Below are 17,855 nucleotides of genomic sequence, written 5' to 3'. Positions count from 1 at the left end.
TTTCATTTGAGTTCATTCGAGTTTCATTTGAGTTCATTTGAGTTCATTCGAGTTCATTTGAGTTTCATTTGAGTTCATTTGAGTTCATTTGAGTGCATTTGAGTTCATTTGACTTCATTTGAGTTTCATTTGACTTCATTTGAGTTCATTTGAGTTCATTTGACTTCATTTGAGTTCATTTGAGTTCATTTGACTTTATTTGAGTTCATTTGAGTTCATTTGAGTTCATTTGACTTCATTTGACTTCATTTGACTTCATTTGACTTCATTTGAGTTCATTTGAGTTCATTTGACTTCATTTGACTTCATTTGACTTCATTTGACTTCATTTGACTTCATTTGAGTTCATTTGAGTTCATTTGAGTTCATTTGAGTTCATTTGAGTTCATTTGAGTTCATTTGAGTTCATTTGAGTTCATTTGAGTTCATTTGAGTTCATTTGAGTTCATTTGAGTTCATTTGAGTTCATTTGAGTTCATTTGAGTTCATTTGAGTTCATTTGAGTTCATTTGAGTTCATTTGAGTTCATTTGAGTTCATTTGAGTTCATTTGAGTTCATTTGAGTTCATTTGAGTTCATTTGAGTTCATTTGAGTTCATTTGAGTTCATTTGAGTTCATTTGAGTTCATTTGAGTTCATTTGACTTCATTTGACTTCATTTGACTTCATTTGACTTCATTTGACTTCATTTGACTTCATTTGACTTCATTTGAGTTCATTTGACTTCATTTGACTTCATTTGACTTCATTTGACTTCATTTGACTTCATTTGACTTCATTTGACTTCATTTGACTTCATTTGACTTCATTTGACTTCATTTGACTTCATTTGACTTCATTTGACTTCATTTGACTTCATTTGACTTCATTTGACTTCATTTGACTTCATTTGACTTCATTTGACTTCATTTGACTTCATTTGACTTCATTTGACTTCATTTGACTTCATTTGACTTCATTTGACTTCATTTGACTTCATTTGACTTCATTTGACTTCATTTGACTTCATTTGACTTCATTTGACTTCATTTGACTTCATTTGACTTCATTTGACTTCATTTGACTTCATTTGACTTCATTTGACTTCATTTGACTTCATTTGACTTCATTTGACTTCATTTGAGTTCATTTGACTTCATTTGACTTCATTTGACTTCATTTGACTTCATTTGACTTCATTTGACTTCATTTGACTTCATTTGACTTCATTTGACTTCATTTGACTTCATTTGACTTCATTTGAGTTCATTTGACTTCATTTGACTTCATTTGACTTCATTTGACTTCATTTGACTTCATTTGACTTCATTTGAGTTCATTTGACTTCATTTGACTTCATTTGAGTTCATTTGAGTTCATTTGAGTTCATTTGACTTCATTTGACTTCATTTGACTTCATTTGACTTCATTTGACTTCATTTGAGTTCATTTGAGTTTCATTTGAGTTCATTTGAGTTTCATTTGAGTTTTATAATTTGAGTTCATTTGAGTAAGCTTATTTTTGGCATTCTTTTGGCATTTCTCTTGCTGTCAGTCTTGGAGCTCGCTGAACGAACCGTTTCAAAACCAACGCTCGACTTCTTTTAGGGTGGGTCTAATGCGAACGGCATGTGTTAAGTACCCGGGGGGAGGGGGGGTGGGTTGGGTACTCCCCTATATTTGCTATACGGGTATGTGCCGCCCTATAGGGTATGGTTTTTCGGCTTTTGGGTCTGGGGTAGGGTATCATTTTTTGACATTTTGTCTGGGATAAGGTATCATTTTAGTCTGGGATAGGGTTAACGATTTGGTCGTTTTTGTCTGGCGAATAGGCTACGCTTTCTGCCGACACAAAAACCATAAAAATGTTAGTAAATATTAATTGCAATCGATTGTAAAACCGTATTTTTCGTCTTTTAGTCTGGGATAGGGTGTACACTTCTTAGTTTTAGTCTGGGATAGGGTCAGGGTTTTGAGGTCTTGGCGGCACACCCCTACCCAAGTTGGGGTGGTAGTACCCCCCCCCCCCCCCCCCGGGGGGTTAAGTATATATTTTAAGCGTCAAAGAAAAGAAGGAAAGCAATTCGCCATAATCATCAATGAAAGTCCAAACCGAAATAGGATAATGAGCGAGTTACAAGTTGAGTTGAGTTAGAGTTGAGTTAGAGTTAAGATTGAGTTAGGGTTGAGTTGAGAATGGTTTTTTTTTTTTTTTTTAAATCTTTTTTGCTGTTGTCAGTGTTGTTGGCGTGTTTAAAATGTAATTTCTAGATCAAGAAATTGATTTTGGGCTAACTCAACTCTAACTCAACCCTAACTCAATCTTAACTCTAACTCAACTCTAACTCAACTCAACTTGTAACTCATCATTTAGCCAATCCAGTCCAAACCATGAAAAACCGAGAAGGAGAGCAGAAGCAGAAGTCCTTCGCGTGACTCTGCGGTCACGCGATTTCAACTCTGCCTCGTTTTCATAATTGCCTTGTTTTCATGGCAGATTCTCAACGTCGCCGATAGACTGATAGAAAACCTAAACCTAGACTCTCCTCCACAGTTTAGCCCGAGTAATTAACAGAGCTCAAAGAAAAAAAAACAACAATATAAATCTTAATAATATGAACACTGATGACCATTCACGTTGCCTATTTTTTAATCGACCCCAGACAGTGTTCCTTAAAAACATTTATTAATCCATGCTGACAAGAGAAACCAAAATCATAAACATAGTGAAGATTTGTCTATTAGTTTCTTTAGTTGGTTCGCCACATATGTAAGGGTTAGATAATGAACGCGAATGTTCTATGGGATATAGGGACCCAAGCATTAGCTCGATAGTCGCATTCGCGGCCTCCTATCTAATGATCGGGTCTCTATATCTATATCTTATGAAGTTTAAACATTGATAAATGATTTTCTTTATAAGGACGTTAGTGAAACAACTCCTAAGTAGATAGAGGAGGTGGTTCAACGTGTACAGTCCATTTTTACAACAGCTTCAACCATGTCATTAAAATTAAAACAAGTTAAACAATTCAACAAAAAGAAAACACTAAAGGTTAATAACAAAAAATGGTTTGATTATGATTGCAAAAAGCTAGAAAGGAACCCATCAGAAGTCTTTCAAATCAAAAGCATTCCAATCCGTCTGATCCTTATTTGAGACAGCTATATAATTATAAATTAAAGAGTTTCAAAAAATTACTTAAGATTAAAAAACATAATTTTCATCGAGATTTAATTCGGAATCATCAAGTTTTCTGAAAATATTGAAATCGGCTAATGAGGAAATTCAGGAAGAATCTATACCTCCAATAAGTGAGCAACACTGGATAGACCATTTTACAGAATTACGCACAAAAAAACACATTTAACAGCAGAACAGCCTATTATTGAACAAAATTTAGAAAGTCCGGAACGGAATACTTCTCGAGTAAATGATCTCCTTAATTCTCCTATTACTGAGGAAGAAATACTGCGATCCTGTGTTAAGCTGCTGAAAAATAATAAAGCCGCCGCCTCAGATAGGAAATAAAAATGAAATGATTCGCAACAGCATTGATAGTATGAGTTCCGTATACGTCAAACTTTTTAACTTAATTCTTAAATCTGGGACCTTTCCAGATACTTGAGGACCGTAGCCACAAATTTCTGTTTGGTCCGGTTTTCGTTTATATGTATATATATATATATATTTTTTTAATTTTCTTATATTTTTTCCCCGAAAGTTGGTCCGGTTGAAACCGTAACGGTGGTTACGGCCCTGTACTTGGTGTGTTGGATACTTAACACCAATCTTTAAAAGTGAAGATGTATCTGACACTAATAATTATCGAAGTATATGCGTTTCTAGTTGTCTAAGTAAATTTTTCTCCGCTATTCTTAATCGACGACTATTGAATTATGTTCAACGAGATTCTCTCCTACATAACTCTCAAATTGGTTTCATGCCTGGCAACCGAACAACTGATCATATTTTTACTCTCCGAACAGTCGTTGATAGATTTGTAAAATATGTTAGTAGAGGAATGCTTGTTTTATTGATTCTGTTTGGAATGTAGGTTTATTAGCACGGTTATTAAGTTATAATATTAATGGTCGTTTTTACGATCTTGCACTCTAAAAATCTGTACTCTAAATCGAAATGCTTTATTAAACTTGGTACAAAACGTACGAAGACGTTTGATTATGCACGAGGTGTCCGACAAGGGTGCATTGTAAGTCCTTTGCTATTTAATCTTTATTTGAATGAATTATCTATTCAACTCATTCAAATACTGCAAGATCAGATCCTATATAATTCTACCAAATCGTACCAAACTAACTTCTCTCTTATACGCAGATGATTTAGTTTTATTATCAAAATCAAAAGAAGGTCTACAAAATTGCATCAACACTGTTTCGGAATTTTGTACTAAATGGCAAATGAAAGTAAATGAAAAAAAGTTGAAATCATGATTTTTACTAAGAAAACGTGTAAAAGAATTAATTAGCCCTCTTTTACTTTAAATGATAATAATCTTGAAGTCGTAAGCGAATTTACATATTTAGGAGTGAAATTAAGTTCAACCGGTAACTTTAATGCGCATTTGAATCAAACAAGAGAAAAACGACTAACTTTATTCAAGTTAACTCAGCTTGTCGATTTAAAAAAATTAAAGCCGAAGAAGCGAACACATTATTCGATTCAATAATAGCTCCCATTTTAACGTATGGATGCGAAGTCTGGGGGGCCTATCAGAAACGAAATTTTGAAAACTGGGATAAATGTCAAATAGAAAAAGTGCATTTACGCTATTGTAAATATTACCTTGGTATCAATAGAAAAGCGTCAAATATTGCTAGTAGATCAGAACTCGGTAGATTTCCGCTTTCTTCAAATTTCAGATTTCTTCAAACAAGTAAACAAGACAAACTAAGGCCTCATAGTATGCTTTATATAGAGAGTCACTATGAATACTAATCTCTTAACACCACTATTTCCCTGGGCTTCAAAACCCCCACCACTTGACACCTAAGTTTCTCTATAGGATATGCAAACTGAACGAGAGAAAGAATATATTAACGATATGAAAAGCTTAATGGTAGCTTCAAATGAGGGGCTCAACGGCGTAGACCTACATAGTAGTAGTAAATGTCGTGGTAAATGAACAGCTGAAAAAGTGACATAGATGAAAATGAATATCAATCTAATTAGATGTTTAATGAGATCTGCCTGTAAACGTGACTTTAGCCTCATTCAGTTGTCTAGACATGCGATGTAATATATCAAACAAGTGAAAGAGTCAGCTTCATCTAAGCAATTTCCGATCCAAACACCGAAAAGTAAGTCGAAAAATTAAGGCGGAGCCAAAATCTTCATTTCTTAAGAGCTTAACAACTTCGAGGTGCTTGATATTGCTTCTCAAACTATTAATAATTCTTGGAGAAAATTCAAAGCATAAGATGCCAAAAATGCATGCTTATTTAGATCACATTTCCAAACCTCCTTTTTTCATTGTTTTGTCCTCATAATGTCTTTTGAAAGTCTTGTTGCAAATAAAGCTCTCAACCTCATTGATAATGCATGACTTTATGGTCCAATGAAATGCTTCTTCTGGGGTCACGTGCTTTCGCTTATACCTTGATCCAACACTGGATGCTAACCGGAGAATAAAGAAAAGAAATAGAGTGAAATGGAATGAATGAGAAATTACTACAATGTTAATAAGCCTTTTCATAGTTTAAGAATCGATTCCACTGCGCATGCGATTTTATCCCGAATTTCTCACCTTCTTTTGTTTAATTAAGAACAAAAGAAGGTTTAGACAAAAGAAGGTGAGAAATTCGGGATAAAATCGCATGCGCAGTGGAATCAATTCTTAAGTTATGAAAAGGCTTATTAGATCCAAAGTCCATGCATTTGGATAGAGTGCAAACTATTAATCCGTGAAACACTAATTAATCAAATAGTACAAAATATTGCTAATTAAACAACAGAAAACAATGGAATTTGCATAAAATTGCACTATTTAGCATTACTAAAGTTTCACGGTTATATTGTTTGCACTCTATCATGGATCACATTCATTAACAATGCATAGACTTTGGATCTAATATCATACACTAAAGTATTTTCTCATTCATTCCACATTCTCTTTTTTTACCTGCCTTTCCTTTTTATTTTTCTAATTACCTAACTATTTGCCTAACATTCTATTTCTATTTTACCCTGCACGACCTGTGACAGCACACATGCATTTGCAATATCTTCGTAGGTAGTCGGTTAAACATTTTCAAGTCACTATAGTTATTTACCATTTAATGTAGAATATTCTAGAATGCGTTAATAGATATAACGTATAAATATAGCTCTGATGATATTAGGATGCATACCATATATCAGTCATTAATTAACTAACAACATTATACCAATGAGTGTAAAGTTTTGTAGGTCTACGGTCTACTGAGCTACTGAACCTACTAATGTGTGCAAATGTGTTCAATTTGTTACAAAGATTTTCACGGATAATATGTGGTATGCACTCCATACGCGTTGTATTTTACTCACTTTGTCAGTTTGTACTTTATATATTGCTGTAAAGTGGCCTCAAGAAAGTTATATTACACACCTTTCAACTAGCAATCATTAAAGCACAATCATTATAGACGATTTTAGAAATTTTGCTTAATATTTCAAAGTAGCTGACACTCGAAGAAGGCAATAAGACAAAAGGAACGATTAGATAAGAATTAAGTGATGGTAATTAAAGACTAAATCTAATAAAGCTGGGATAAATACCATATGCACTATCTAACAATGAAGAATGTTTTCAAGCTAGGGAGACAGAAGGAAGTCGGTGAAATATTGGTCTCAAAAAATATCCTAAAGAGAGTTGGATATTCACGGGGGGTGATGGGGGTACTCGACCCCGTTATGTTTTAGATAGGGATGTGCCAGGTATAAAACCCTGACCAAGTATTCAAGATACTTCAGAGTGACAAATCCATACCTGTATACCCTATAAAAGGCACGCATCTCACCCAGTGTTATTATAGGAGTTTAATAACAAAGCCGTCAAGGATCTGATAAACTTTGTTAGGACCGAATAATGAGGCGCTTTGTTGTCAAAGTACGTTTCTTCTACAATAGTATCCTATCCAAGACACACAAAAACATGAAACTTACGATCTTGTGTCAAAATTATAGATCCTGTTTAAAAGAATTTCCGGCGGTATACCCTGTGTAAGGTAGCAAGGCCAAAAACCATACCTTATCCAGCGGCACATACCCGTATTGCAAATATATATATGCGAGTATCCCCACTCCCCCGTTGAATATTATTTGTTTTTAGGACGAGGAAAAAACTTTTCACACGCGTATTGATGCTCTTCGAAAGACAGCTGCTCTCAGCCAATCAAATCACGGGATATCGAAATTAAGGTGACATTGATTGTGACCTTGTACTTTTCGTATTACAAGGGCTCTTGAAAGTATAAATATGCTTATATCATAACCTTGTCACACAGTGTGGAAGTGTGTAGCTGCATGTAGACAGTTCATCATACCGAAAAGCAAACGGCAAACAACCGCGTCAAGATGATCTTCGTTTTGCTTGCTCTTTTTGTTGCAAGTGCAGTCAGCCTGGATCTCAACAGAGGTATGTCCGATTATATTGAAATAGCTTGCATATAGCATGAAAGCCTTTTCTTTGTAATACTGTTATAGGCGTTGTCTCGCGCTCATGTTTGTTTCTTTACAAATGTGATTTTTAATTTTTGGAAATTCGAATCAAAGGTGGCGTAGTGGCAGCAAACTCGGTTCTCACCTCTTGGGTATTGCTCTAATATTTCTGAACTGATCGGCATCACAACTAAAAAGAGTTTGTTAGTTGCCAATGTGATTCGAGGGTTTTCTGCTGGTTTCTAGATATTCGTTTTTCGTCAATTCGATCTGTGAGTTAGCCGTTTCCTGAATTAGATAAGGTTGAAGTTTTTTTTTGGACCAAAATGTACAATCAAACGTATGCAAAGTATAAGCAAATAAAAACGAACGGAAAGAACAAACAAATTACGAACATCCAAGCAATCGTCAGACCAGGAAAGCAAACAAAAGCTTGGTCATACGTAGCTCGATCAATTTTGGAATATACACCTAATTGAAAAAACGTAGTCGGGTTCGAGAAGGTCATATCATCGAAGCTAAGACCAAAAAGGATTTTGGGTACTTCGAAATGTGTATTATATTTGCATGTAAAAATGCACAGTAGAGCAAAGTCGGTCGACCTAGATTAACAACAAGCCAAAGCCATGATGCATAAAATGTGCACAGGAAGGGAAAACTGCAATACGCATGAAATTAGCATAACTGTTTGTCTTCCCATGCTCCTCTTCGGTCTTAGCTTTGATGATATAACCTTTTTTGAACCCGACAACGTTTTTTCAATTAGGTGTATAAAGATCGGTCATACCGATTGATTATAACTGCTACCCAGATAGCTCAGTTGATAAGAGCGTCGGTCTGTTGTGCGGGAGGTCGGGGTTCAAGCTATGGCTGGACCAGCACTTATAGTCTTAAACTTCTCGGACGGGACAAGGACTTAAAACCGCCATAGGCCCCGTCTGTCTTAACTATATAACCCTGGATAAGGAGGGCGTAAAAGACCGACTTAAGAAACTGGTGACGACCATTTTCAATACCCGTGCTAATACTACATGGCCCACGAAGTAATTGGCTGTTGTATGCTGTTGTGGTGTCCCTGTCCTGCGTAGGAGACTAAGTCACGTGACAAGCAAACATTTTGATAGTGAGTAAAATGTATAATAATTAAATATGGTAGAAAGCCAGGCAAATAAGTAAAACGAACGAAAAGCCGCCGGGAACTGGTAATTGGATGAGAAACTCGTGCTCTCCAGTCAAGATCCCAAGACGTATGATCTATGATGGTTACAAGCATGAATACCAGAGATTGCTTCTCATTGGTTCATTTTATATAAAAGGATGATATTCTGCAATTGTGAACACTAAGGGGGCGTTATCAAAAAGGTGTTATTTTACGAATCATAATATATAAGCCCAACCCTCAAGTGGAAATTACTAGCTCGATTTATTTCAATATTTTACAGAAGGTTGTGGTTCACTGCTCAAAGGTGCTACGTTCAGTGCTACATCTGGGAATGCTGGTTTTCCTTCGCTGTGTAACAAGCCATGGATACCCAAGTCCCTGGACAATGATCAAAAGCTGACCGTTGATTTGGGTGAGTTGGTTCTGCATACAGAACTGTTTAGGCTTATCTAACAAACTTTGTTCGATTTTCAGCTTAATTGCAAGTTCAGAACAATGGTCTAAAATAGGGACCCAATTTTATTGATTTAGTTTGGTGGACGTATATATACCAGCGCATACACCGCTTCCCTCAAATACCTGTTGAAATGCTCGACACTGGCATGGGTGTCTCTAAAACGATTAGCAAAGCCTTAAACAGGTAGTAAAGAATTCTAGTCCGATGCAGTGTTAACCAACTACACCCATCAGGACAGCCACGTTGGCAAGCAGTCGAACTAGTATGTGATTTGTTGGTACAGCAAGAATATGAGAACATTTTGCCCTATTTTCTCTTTCAACTATATATACATGATATATATATATATATATGCATATATAGTTAAAAGAGAACATTTGTGCCCTAGATGGGATATCGATTCGAACCCACGCACGACCTCCGCCCCGACCTCGGCATTCTAGTCCAATGCGTTAACAAACTACACTACCAGAACACTACCAAATCCTTCTATATTACTCTGGAGTTAGCTTTACACTGTGTTTCATTAGGGCACAAAGTTTCTCTTTCTCCTATATATTTTTAATATAAATTTGTGCCCTATATATGGTCTCCTGCATGTTTCAAAGAGGGATCACACAAAGACGAGAGAGTACTATGCTGTTTATGTTCTAGGATACAGAGATATAAACCTTGGGCTTCATGGTTATGGTTAAACTTTGTTTGTGTTTCTTTAGGCGAAGCGGCTAGTATTTCTAGGGTGCTGTTCGCTGGGGATCCCACCAAACCCGACACAACGAACCAGATCAAATTATTCTACAGCAACGATGGAAACACTTGGGACTGTATCTCAAATGGCTCACCATCCCCCTGCAGAGTAAGACAACAATTGAATTATGCCTTTGCATTAAATAAATTATGACGTCAACATTTTACCATATTTAATTTAATTTAAATTTCCCCTACAACTGTAGCGCGCTTACTATACATGCTTACGTCACGTTTTAGCTGCCATTTACAATCCTAAGCAAGCCATACGGTCGATTTACATGAAGAAATTCGTGTTGCCTGAAGTTGTTAGGCTGACAAATCCCACCGTGTCAATATAATTCCCTTATCAGACATTGTTTTCGAGTGTACGTGGGCTAACATTTGACTTCTCGTTGGCTTGCGTTCGTAACTAGTGAAATATCCTGACCTCTTCTTTCGTTTTGCAGCCGTTCTATTCAAACAGGCCCCCTCCAGTAAAAGGAAGTGACGTCAACGAAGTTGATCTTCCTACAGTCATAAAGGCGCGCTACTTCAGGTTTCAGCCACTCGAACCCAGTCCTAAATACCGGGACGGTTCATCGAGCTTGAGGGTTGACCTCATTGGGTGCCGCGAATAAGGTAAAGATCCAAAATATCTGTTGAATTTTAATCTTTTTTTGAAATTTTTTTTTTCTAGATGAACCTTCACTTATGTTTTACTTGAAGCTATTTTAATTTACTTTAATTTGAGACGCCATATTTTTAAATTTTCCCATTTTTATAAGTCACACCCCTTTTAAAAATCCTGGACCTGCCACTTGATCATGGCCCAGAAACAACGCCACCAGCATCGACCAGCACAGGGTGCCCGAGGATGCGACCAGCAACAAAATATTTAAAAAATAAGCACTCGATGAGTACATGTATTTCCCTGCTAGCAGATTCTCTCCTCTTTCTCTTCCTTCTTTTAGGCGGGGAGGAGGGAGACTCTGCTGATGTAGAGCGTTTCCCCTGATACACTGCCGTCCACGATCGTGGACGAAAATAACCAGTTTTAAACCCGGGTTTTAACCGGGTACATGTAGTGCGCGTGAGCAAATGTACCACAACGTGGTGCAAAACGTTGTTTGACAAGAGCAGCTGTCAAAATCATGACAGCGTAACTAAGTTACGCCACGCAGGCGCAACAAGTATAACGTCCTACATCGGCAGATTTTTTTTTCTCACTCCACCAAAACAAAAGAAAAATAGGCTCTGATTGCAGGGAATACGTTTGTCCACTGCTGATAGATACACAGCAAAATTATTGAATCATGTATATGTAAAATATTCACTTGCAGTTATCCAGGGCTTAATATTCTGCTTACGGAGCTCAGTTATCCCTTTAAAGGGCCGCTCAAATATCAATTTGTCACGGTAAAAATCTGAGTCAGTTTCACATCGCATCTGTTCCGTAAAAATCATTCATGAAGCAACATTGTTGACATGCTTCGTGTAGCACGAACTCGCCTATAGCCCACTTTCGAGATATCCCGGGAGGGGGGGGGGGGGGGGCCCAACTTGGGTAGGGGTGTGCCGCCAGGACCTCAAAACCCTATCCCAAACCTAAATTTTTGATTTTACATACCCTACCACAGACTAAAACTAAGAGTTGAATCTCCCGGGCGAGATATGCTTCGCTTGTCACGCACAAAGGTTTCAGTATGAGGCTACGTGCTAAATTAGATTAATTCTTACCGCCTGTCACGAATGATTGAGCATTTAGCGCGTATAGCCTCATACTGAAACCTTTGTGCGTGACGAGCGAAGCATATCTCGGAGGTGGGCTATTCAGTGGACGTGTTTTGCGATAAATTCTTTCTAGATATTGCGAATTCCGAAGTTTTACATCCCTTACACCGGGATGGACTTTATGCCAGTTATATCGTATGTCATTTAACTATATTTTTCGCTATTTAAATAGGATATGAAGTTTATCCGGGTAAACTCGATGGCATAGTGTCTACTGTTTATAATTAATATGCGCTAGACACAAAAATGATAAAGTTTTTACGGCCGGTATAATCATATCAGAAAGCATGATTTATTTCATTTTATTCACTTTTTTCAGGTTATTTAGCCCCCACTGGTTGAGTAGCCTGTGTGCAGCTAGTGCATCAACAACTTATATGTTAATTAGCTTAACCATTGCCGTGATAGCATTTAATTAAAGTGGGTAAAAATTAATGTTAGATTAGAAAAAACAACTAATGTAATGTGAAAAATACTGAAATAAAATTCAGTTGAAAAGGGAATGTTGGTTTCCTACAGCGATGTCTGGCTCGATTAAATCCAGAAAACTAAACGAGGGGGATGAGGGGCTTGTCTTGGCAAATTTTATATTTCTTAATTAATCGGTTTTCTTTAACGTTATAATAATAAGAGTTTGACTTCTACTGGTCGCGTGTCGCGTGTGGCGGGTAACAAGTCGCGTGTGGCGGGTACTAAGTCGCGTGTGGCGGGTAACAAGTCGCGTGTGGCGGGTACTAAGTCGCGGGTACGAATTTTTTTAAAATTGGCCCATAAACAAAATAATTGGTGTATTATAATACATGTTGATATATCATCAGCCAAAAAAAGGCATAAGGGCATACTATTTTCCAAGTTTGAATCCTAGTAGTATCAAAACAAGTGTGAATTTTGTCAATGAAAAATGCAAACAGACGTTCTTTGAAATTGGAGAGAATTTTGATTTTACGTATGTCTAGTATGTTGTTCCATGGTGGAACAACACAATTAAAATATGAATTCCTAAATAGACATGTACGAAAACGATTTGCGCGTAAATTAAGACTATTGGCATTCCTAGTACGACCAGTGATCATATATGTGTTGTGTATTCATTAACATTGATGTTGTATGGTCATTATACACATCTAAAAGAAGCCCAAAGAAGCAGATATCACGATATTCATGCCAGTATTTTTAGAACATGTAACAAGCAAGCATACGAACGCTCAAAATAAATAAAATTGTGCATCACACTATGTTTCAACAGTTGCTTGTCCATTTTACTCGAAGGATTAACGTAATTTATAGAAGTTTTATCCTTTTATGACAGTGTACTGACTCACCAAGAGGTGATATGCAATTTATCTGCCAAGTCCTTTGACAGTTTACTAATTAAAGGGGCACTTGGATGAAAACGCCCCAATATTTCAAAGTCCGAATAATTGAAGTATTTGAGGATAATTTGACTCAATTATGACTACGTAAGCCGGTCTTAGATTGACAGCGGTGCTGAATAGTTTCCGATTAATGCAGTTGTCTAAAATTCTTCCTCCACCTCGTGATTTCAACTGAGCGCAGGAATTCTTCATTGCTCCGTAAATATTTGTTATCTTCAGCTACCTTTCAAATAGTTCTTTCGTCAGGCCCTATTTTTCCTTTATATTTTTGCTAATTCACTAGATGGAAGTTTCTATAAATAAGTAAATAAATTTAAAGTTTGGTAATATGGATCCTATTAATACACAGGTGATTATTGAAAATCTCGCGCGCTGATCATCAGAAAAAATCTGTTAACATTTGGTCAGCTACGATTTCAAGCTAACGCCCCCTCATGTAAGCCCATACAAATTATGTCTCAAAAACACGGTTTTTGGATCTTTTCTCAAAATAATGACTATCTAGGCAAAAAACAGAAGTGGATTCAGTTAATTCAACTATTCACGGACTGTATTATATGGTTTAGATTGAATTCTATTGAAAAAAACCACCGTACTTTTTGAGTTGAATGTACGCTATTGGACGTATTTTACAAGAGAAAGAAAACGATAAAAGGATACTTTTAAATATGGTCATTTGAAAAAAAGGACGACACTTTTTGTTGTGTTTTAGAAAACCTTCTATCAAGATACACACGAGCTGGGCAGGGATTGGATGGTAGTAGTTTTTAATTTTCGCCCAGTTCCCAACTAAATCGAATTTTTTTTGTAAGCGATTGAAAAATGCAGGAAAAAATTTTTGCAAAAAACTAAGTAGGCCTAAGTTTCAGGTCACCCATCCAGGTACTAATTTCTCTAAACCGGACTTGACTCAGTGTTATTGAAGCCCACGTTTTTCCCACTGGACCACGGTTTCAGGTAAATCAGCATAACAATAGCCGTGAAAACAATGCACCAGATAGACTAGACTTTTTAACAATATATTTTCAACCGATTCCATGAGTGGCAGAGATGCAAGGGACTAGCCGATATCGTCTGGGGGCCGTCTGGTCTCTCCCCTGATGCTTTGGATAGAACATTTTCTTTGGTAATTCGTACACCCAAGGGCAGAAGGATTTAATCGCCGTCAGGTCCCAAGTCCATACGCCGCCTCAGCTCTGCGGATGTCTCGGGGGTATGGCAAAGTAGAATCATTTTTTAAATCTTGTTTCACACAATTTTCGAAAGTGGGTTCGAACCCCATTGGATCCAGATTATATTTTTCATTTTTTTAATAAAATATCATCATGAATTTGAATATTAGAAAATCAAAGTGATTATCTTATTAAGTTTTTGTCATATTCCAATTTAGAATTAACAATTAACTACACAAAATATTAAATATTGCTCAACCCATCCTCTCCCTACACTTCGATAATGGGACACATAGAGTTTGCTTTTGGCACGACAGTGTGACGCAATTAAAACCACCATAAAAAAAGTGTGCGTTATTTCCATTGCTATGACACTGAAACTATTATTGCGCAATTCGAGCTCGAAAGTACGACTCATCTCAGGATCAAGTGTGGATCGGTTGAGGTAAGGGATACTACTAAATGAGGTTAAGGGATGCTCCTAAATCAGGTGAAGGGATACTCCTAAATCAGGTGAAGGGATACTCCTAAATCAGGTGAAGGGATACTCCTAAATCAGGTGAAGGGATACTCCTAAATCAGGTGAAGGGATACTTCTAAATGAGGTTAAGGGATGCTCCTAAATCAGGTGAAGGGATACTCCTAAATCAGGTGAAGGGATACTCCTAAATCAGGTGAAGGGATACTCCTAAATCAGGTGAAGGGATACTCCTAAATCAGGTGAAGGGATACTCCTAAATCAGGTGAAGGAATACTCCTAAATCAGGTGAAGGGATACTCCTAAATCAGGTGAAGGGATACTCCTAAATCAGCTGGAGGGATACTCCTAAATCAGGTTAAGGGATACTCCTAAATCAGCTGGAGGGATACTCCTAAATCAGGTGAAGGGATACTCCTAAATCAGCTGGAGGGATACTCCTAAATCAGGTTAAGGGATACTCCTAAATCAGGTGAAGGGATACTCCTAAATCAGGTGAAGGGATACTCCTAAATCAGGTGAAGGGATACTCCTAAATCAGGTGAAGGGATACTCCTAAATCAGCTGGAGGGATACTCCTAAATCAGGTGAAGGGATACTCCTAAATCAGGTTAAGGGATACTCCTAAATCAGGTGAAGGGATACTCCTAAATCAGGTGAAGGGATACTCCTAAATCAGGTGAAGGGATACTCCTAAATCAGGTGAAGGAATACTCCTAAATCAGGTGAAGGGATACTCCTAAATCAGGTGAAGGGATACTCCTAAATCAGCTGGAGGGATACTCCTAAATCAGGTTAAGGGATACTCCTAAATCAGGTTAAGGGATACTCCTAAATCAGCTGGAGGGATACTCCTAAATCAGGTTAAGGGATACTCCTAAATCAGGTGAAGGGATACTCCTAAATCAGGTGAAGGGATACTCCTAAATCAGGTGAAGGGATACTTCTAAATGAGGTTAAGGGATGCTCCTAAATCAGCTGAAGGGATACTCCTAAATCAGGTGAAGGGATACTCCTAAATCAGGTGAAGGGATACTCCTAAATCAGGTGAAGGGATACTCCTAAATCAGGTGAAGGGATACTCCTAAATCAGGTGAAGGGATACTCCTAAATCAGGTGAAGGGATACTCCTAAATCAGGTGAAGGGATACTCCTAAATCAGGTGAAGGAATACTCCTAAATCAGGTGAAGGGATACTCCTAAATCAGGTGAAGGGATACTCCTAAATCAGCTGGAGGGATACTCCTAAATCAGGTTAAGGGATACTCCTAAATAAGGTGAAGGGATACTCCTAAATCAGCTGGAGGGATACTCCTAAATCAGGTTAAGGGATACTCCTAAATCAGGTGAAGGGATACTCCTAAATCAGGTGAAGGGATACTCCTAAATCAGGTGAAGGGATACTTCTAAATGAGGTTAAGGGATGCTCCTAAATCAGGTGAAGGGATACTCCTAAATCAGGTGAAGGGATACTCCTAAATCAGGTGAAGGGATACTCCTAAATCAGGTGAAGGGATACTCCTAAATCAGGTGAAGGAATACTCCTAAATCAGGTGAAGGGATACTCCTAAATCAGGTGAAGGGATACTCCTAAATCAGCTGGAGGGATACTCCTAAATCAGGTGAAGGGATACTCCTAAATCAGGTGAAGGGATACTCCTAAATCAGGTGAAGGGATACTCCTAAATCAGGTGAAGGGATACTCCTAAATCAGGTGAAGGGATACTCCTAAATCAGGTGAAGGAATACTCCTAAATCAGGTGAAGGGATACTCCTAAATCAGGTGAAGGGATACTCCTAAATCAGGTGAAGGGATACTCCTAAATCAGGTTAAGGGATACTCCTAAATCAGGTTAAGGGATACTCCTAAATCAGCTGGAGGGATACTCCTAAATCAGGTTAAGGGATACTCCTAAATCAGGTGAAGGGATACTCCTAAATCAGGTGAAGGGATACTCCTAAATCAGCTGGAGGGATACTCATAAATCAGGTGAAGGGATACTCCTAAATCAGCTGGAGGGATACTCCTAAATCAGGTGAAGGGATACTCCTAAATCAGCTGGAGGGATACTCCTAAATCAGGTTAATGTACTTTCTGCACGAAAAATTCGGTCATAGAAATATTGGAGGAAGAGCCAAAAGAGTTTTAAATAATCGAGTCCCCCATATTAAGGATCATCTTGAGGTCGAGGTTTAAAAGACGATGAAATCGTGGTTTAAAGTGAGTTGTTTGTTCAAATATGGCGACTGTAGTTTCCTCCCTTGTCAGAATATATATACTTTACCTGATTTAGGAGTATCCCTTCACCTGATTTAGGAGTATCCCTTAACCTGATTAAGGAGTATCCCTCCACCTGATTTAGGAGTATCCCTTCACCTGATTTAGGAGTATCCCTTAACCTGATTTAGGAGTATCCCTTAACCTGATTTAGGAGTATCCCTTAACCTGATTTAGGAGTATCCCTTAACCTGATTTAGGAGTATCCCTCCACCTGATTTAGGAGTATCCCTTAACCTGATTTAGGAGTATCCCTTATTTTTTTTCGGTCCGGTATCCTAAAAAATCGTGTGTTTTGATTGGCTGTTTGAGCGGGCGGTATTTTCTCAGTATCTGCCCGCGCTCGCGGTCCGATATCCTTTGCCGCTTTAAACAACAAAACAAAACGATTACAAAAACAAGTAAAAAAAAAAAAAAACGGGAATAAAATAAATAAGTTATTTACCGTCCTATAGTCGGTCCGGATAGGGAAAAACTGTGCCCTCGGTCTTGAAAACGCATATTCAAGACATCAGGCACAGTTTTTCCTTCCCTGCTAGGACCCGGAACAAAACCAGTTTTAAAACCGGTTTTTCACCGATTACATGTAGTGCGCATGAACAAATGTAACACACCATGGCGCCAAACATTGTTTGACGAGAGCGGCTGTCAAAATCATGACAGCGTTGCTAAGTTACGCCAACGAAAAGTAAAAACTATAAAACTGGAAAAAGCTATTAAAAAAACTATACAAATAAAGGGGATGGGAGGTTCCCATGCCCGGCCCGACCATA

General features: G+C 37.7%; 1 protein-coding gene and 1 long non-coding RNA gene across 2 annotated transcripts; one reads left to right on the top strand and one right to left on the bottom strand.

Annotated features, from left to right (window-relative positions):
- Positions 1–4,892: 4,892 nt before the first annotated feature.
- LOC116291024 (uncharacterized) lies at positions 4,893–7,254 on the bottom strand. Its single transcript, XR_004196532.1, has 2 exons — positions 7,145–7,254; positions 4,893–5,617 (listed from the first exon to the last, which is right to left on the bottom strand). It is a non-coding gene; the product is annotated as an uncharacterized LOC116291024 (long non-coding RNA).
- A 227-nt stretch (positions 7,255–7,481) lies between these two features.
- On the top strand, positions 7,482–12,281 carry LOC116291022 (contactin-associated protein-like 2). The gene is made up of 5 exons (XM_031698145.2): positions 7,482–7,616; positions 9,082–9,213; positions 9,975–10,114; positions 10,455–10,626; positions 12,098–12,281. Exons 1-4 carry the CDS (start codon positions 7,556–7,558, stop codon positions 10,623–10,625), a joined length of 504 nt encoding a protein of 167 aa, XP_031554005.1. The 5' UTR covers positions 7,482–7,555; the 3' UTR covers position 10,626; positions 12,098–12,281.
- Positions 12,282–17,855: the final 5,574 nt, after the last annotated feature.

This window comes from Actinia tenebrosa, unplaced genomic scaffold, assembly GCF_029948245.1.
Source record: "Actinia tenebrosa isolate PJP-AT-01 unplaced genomic scaffold, QUT_ActTen_1.0 PGA_scaffold13__45_contigs__length_12533684, whole genome shotgun sequence".
Lineage (NCBI taxonomy): Eukaryota > Metazoa > Cnidaria > Anthozoa > Actiniaria > Actiniidae > Actinia > Actinia tenebrosa.
The sequence above is the reverse complement of the archived record's forward strand: the minus strand, read 5'-3'. Positions and strand labels throughout refer to the sequence as shown.

Coding starts and splice junctions, on each gene's coding strand:
- LOC116291022 (XM_031698145.2), top strand. CDS start 7,556: ATGATCTTCGTTTTGCTTGCTCTTTTTGTTGCAAGTGCAGTCAGCCTG. Junction 7,617..9,081: donor CAGCCTGGATCTCAACAGAG/GTATGTCCGATT, acceptor AATATTTTACAG/AAGGTTGTGGTTCACTGCTC. Junction 9,214..9,974: donor AAAGCTGACCGTTGATTTGG/GTGAGTTGGTTC, acceptor GTGTTTCTTTAG/GCGAAGCGGCTAGTATTTCT.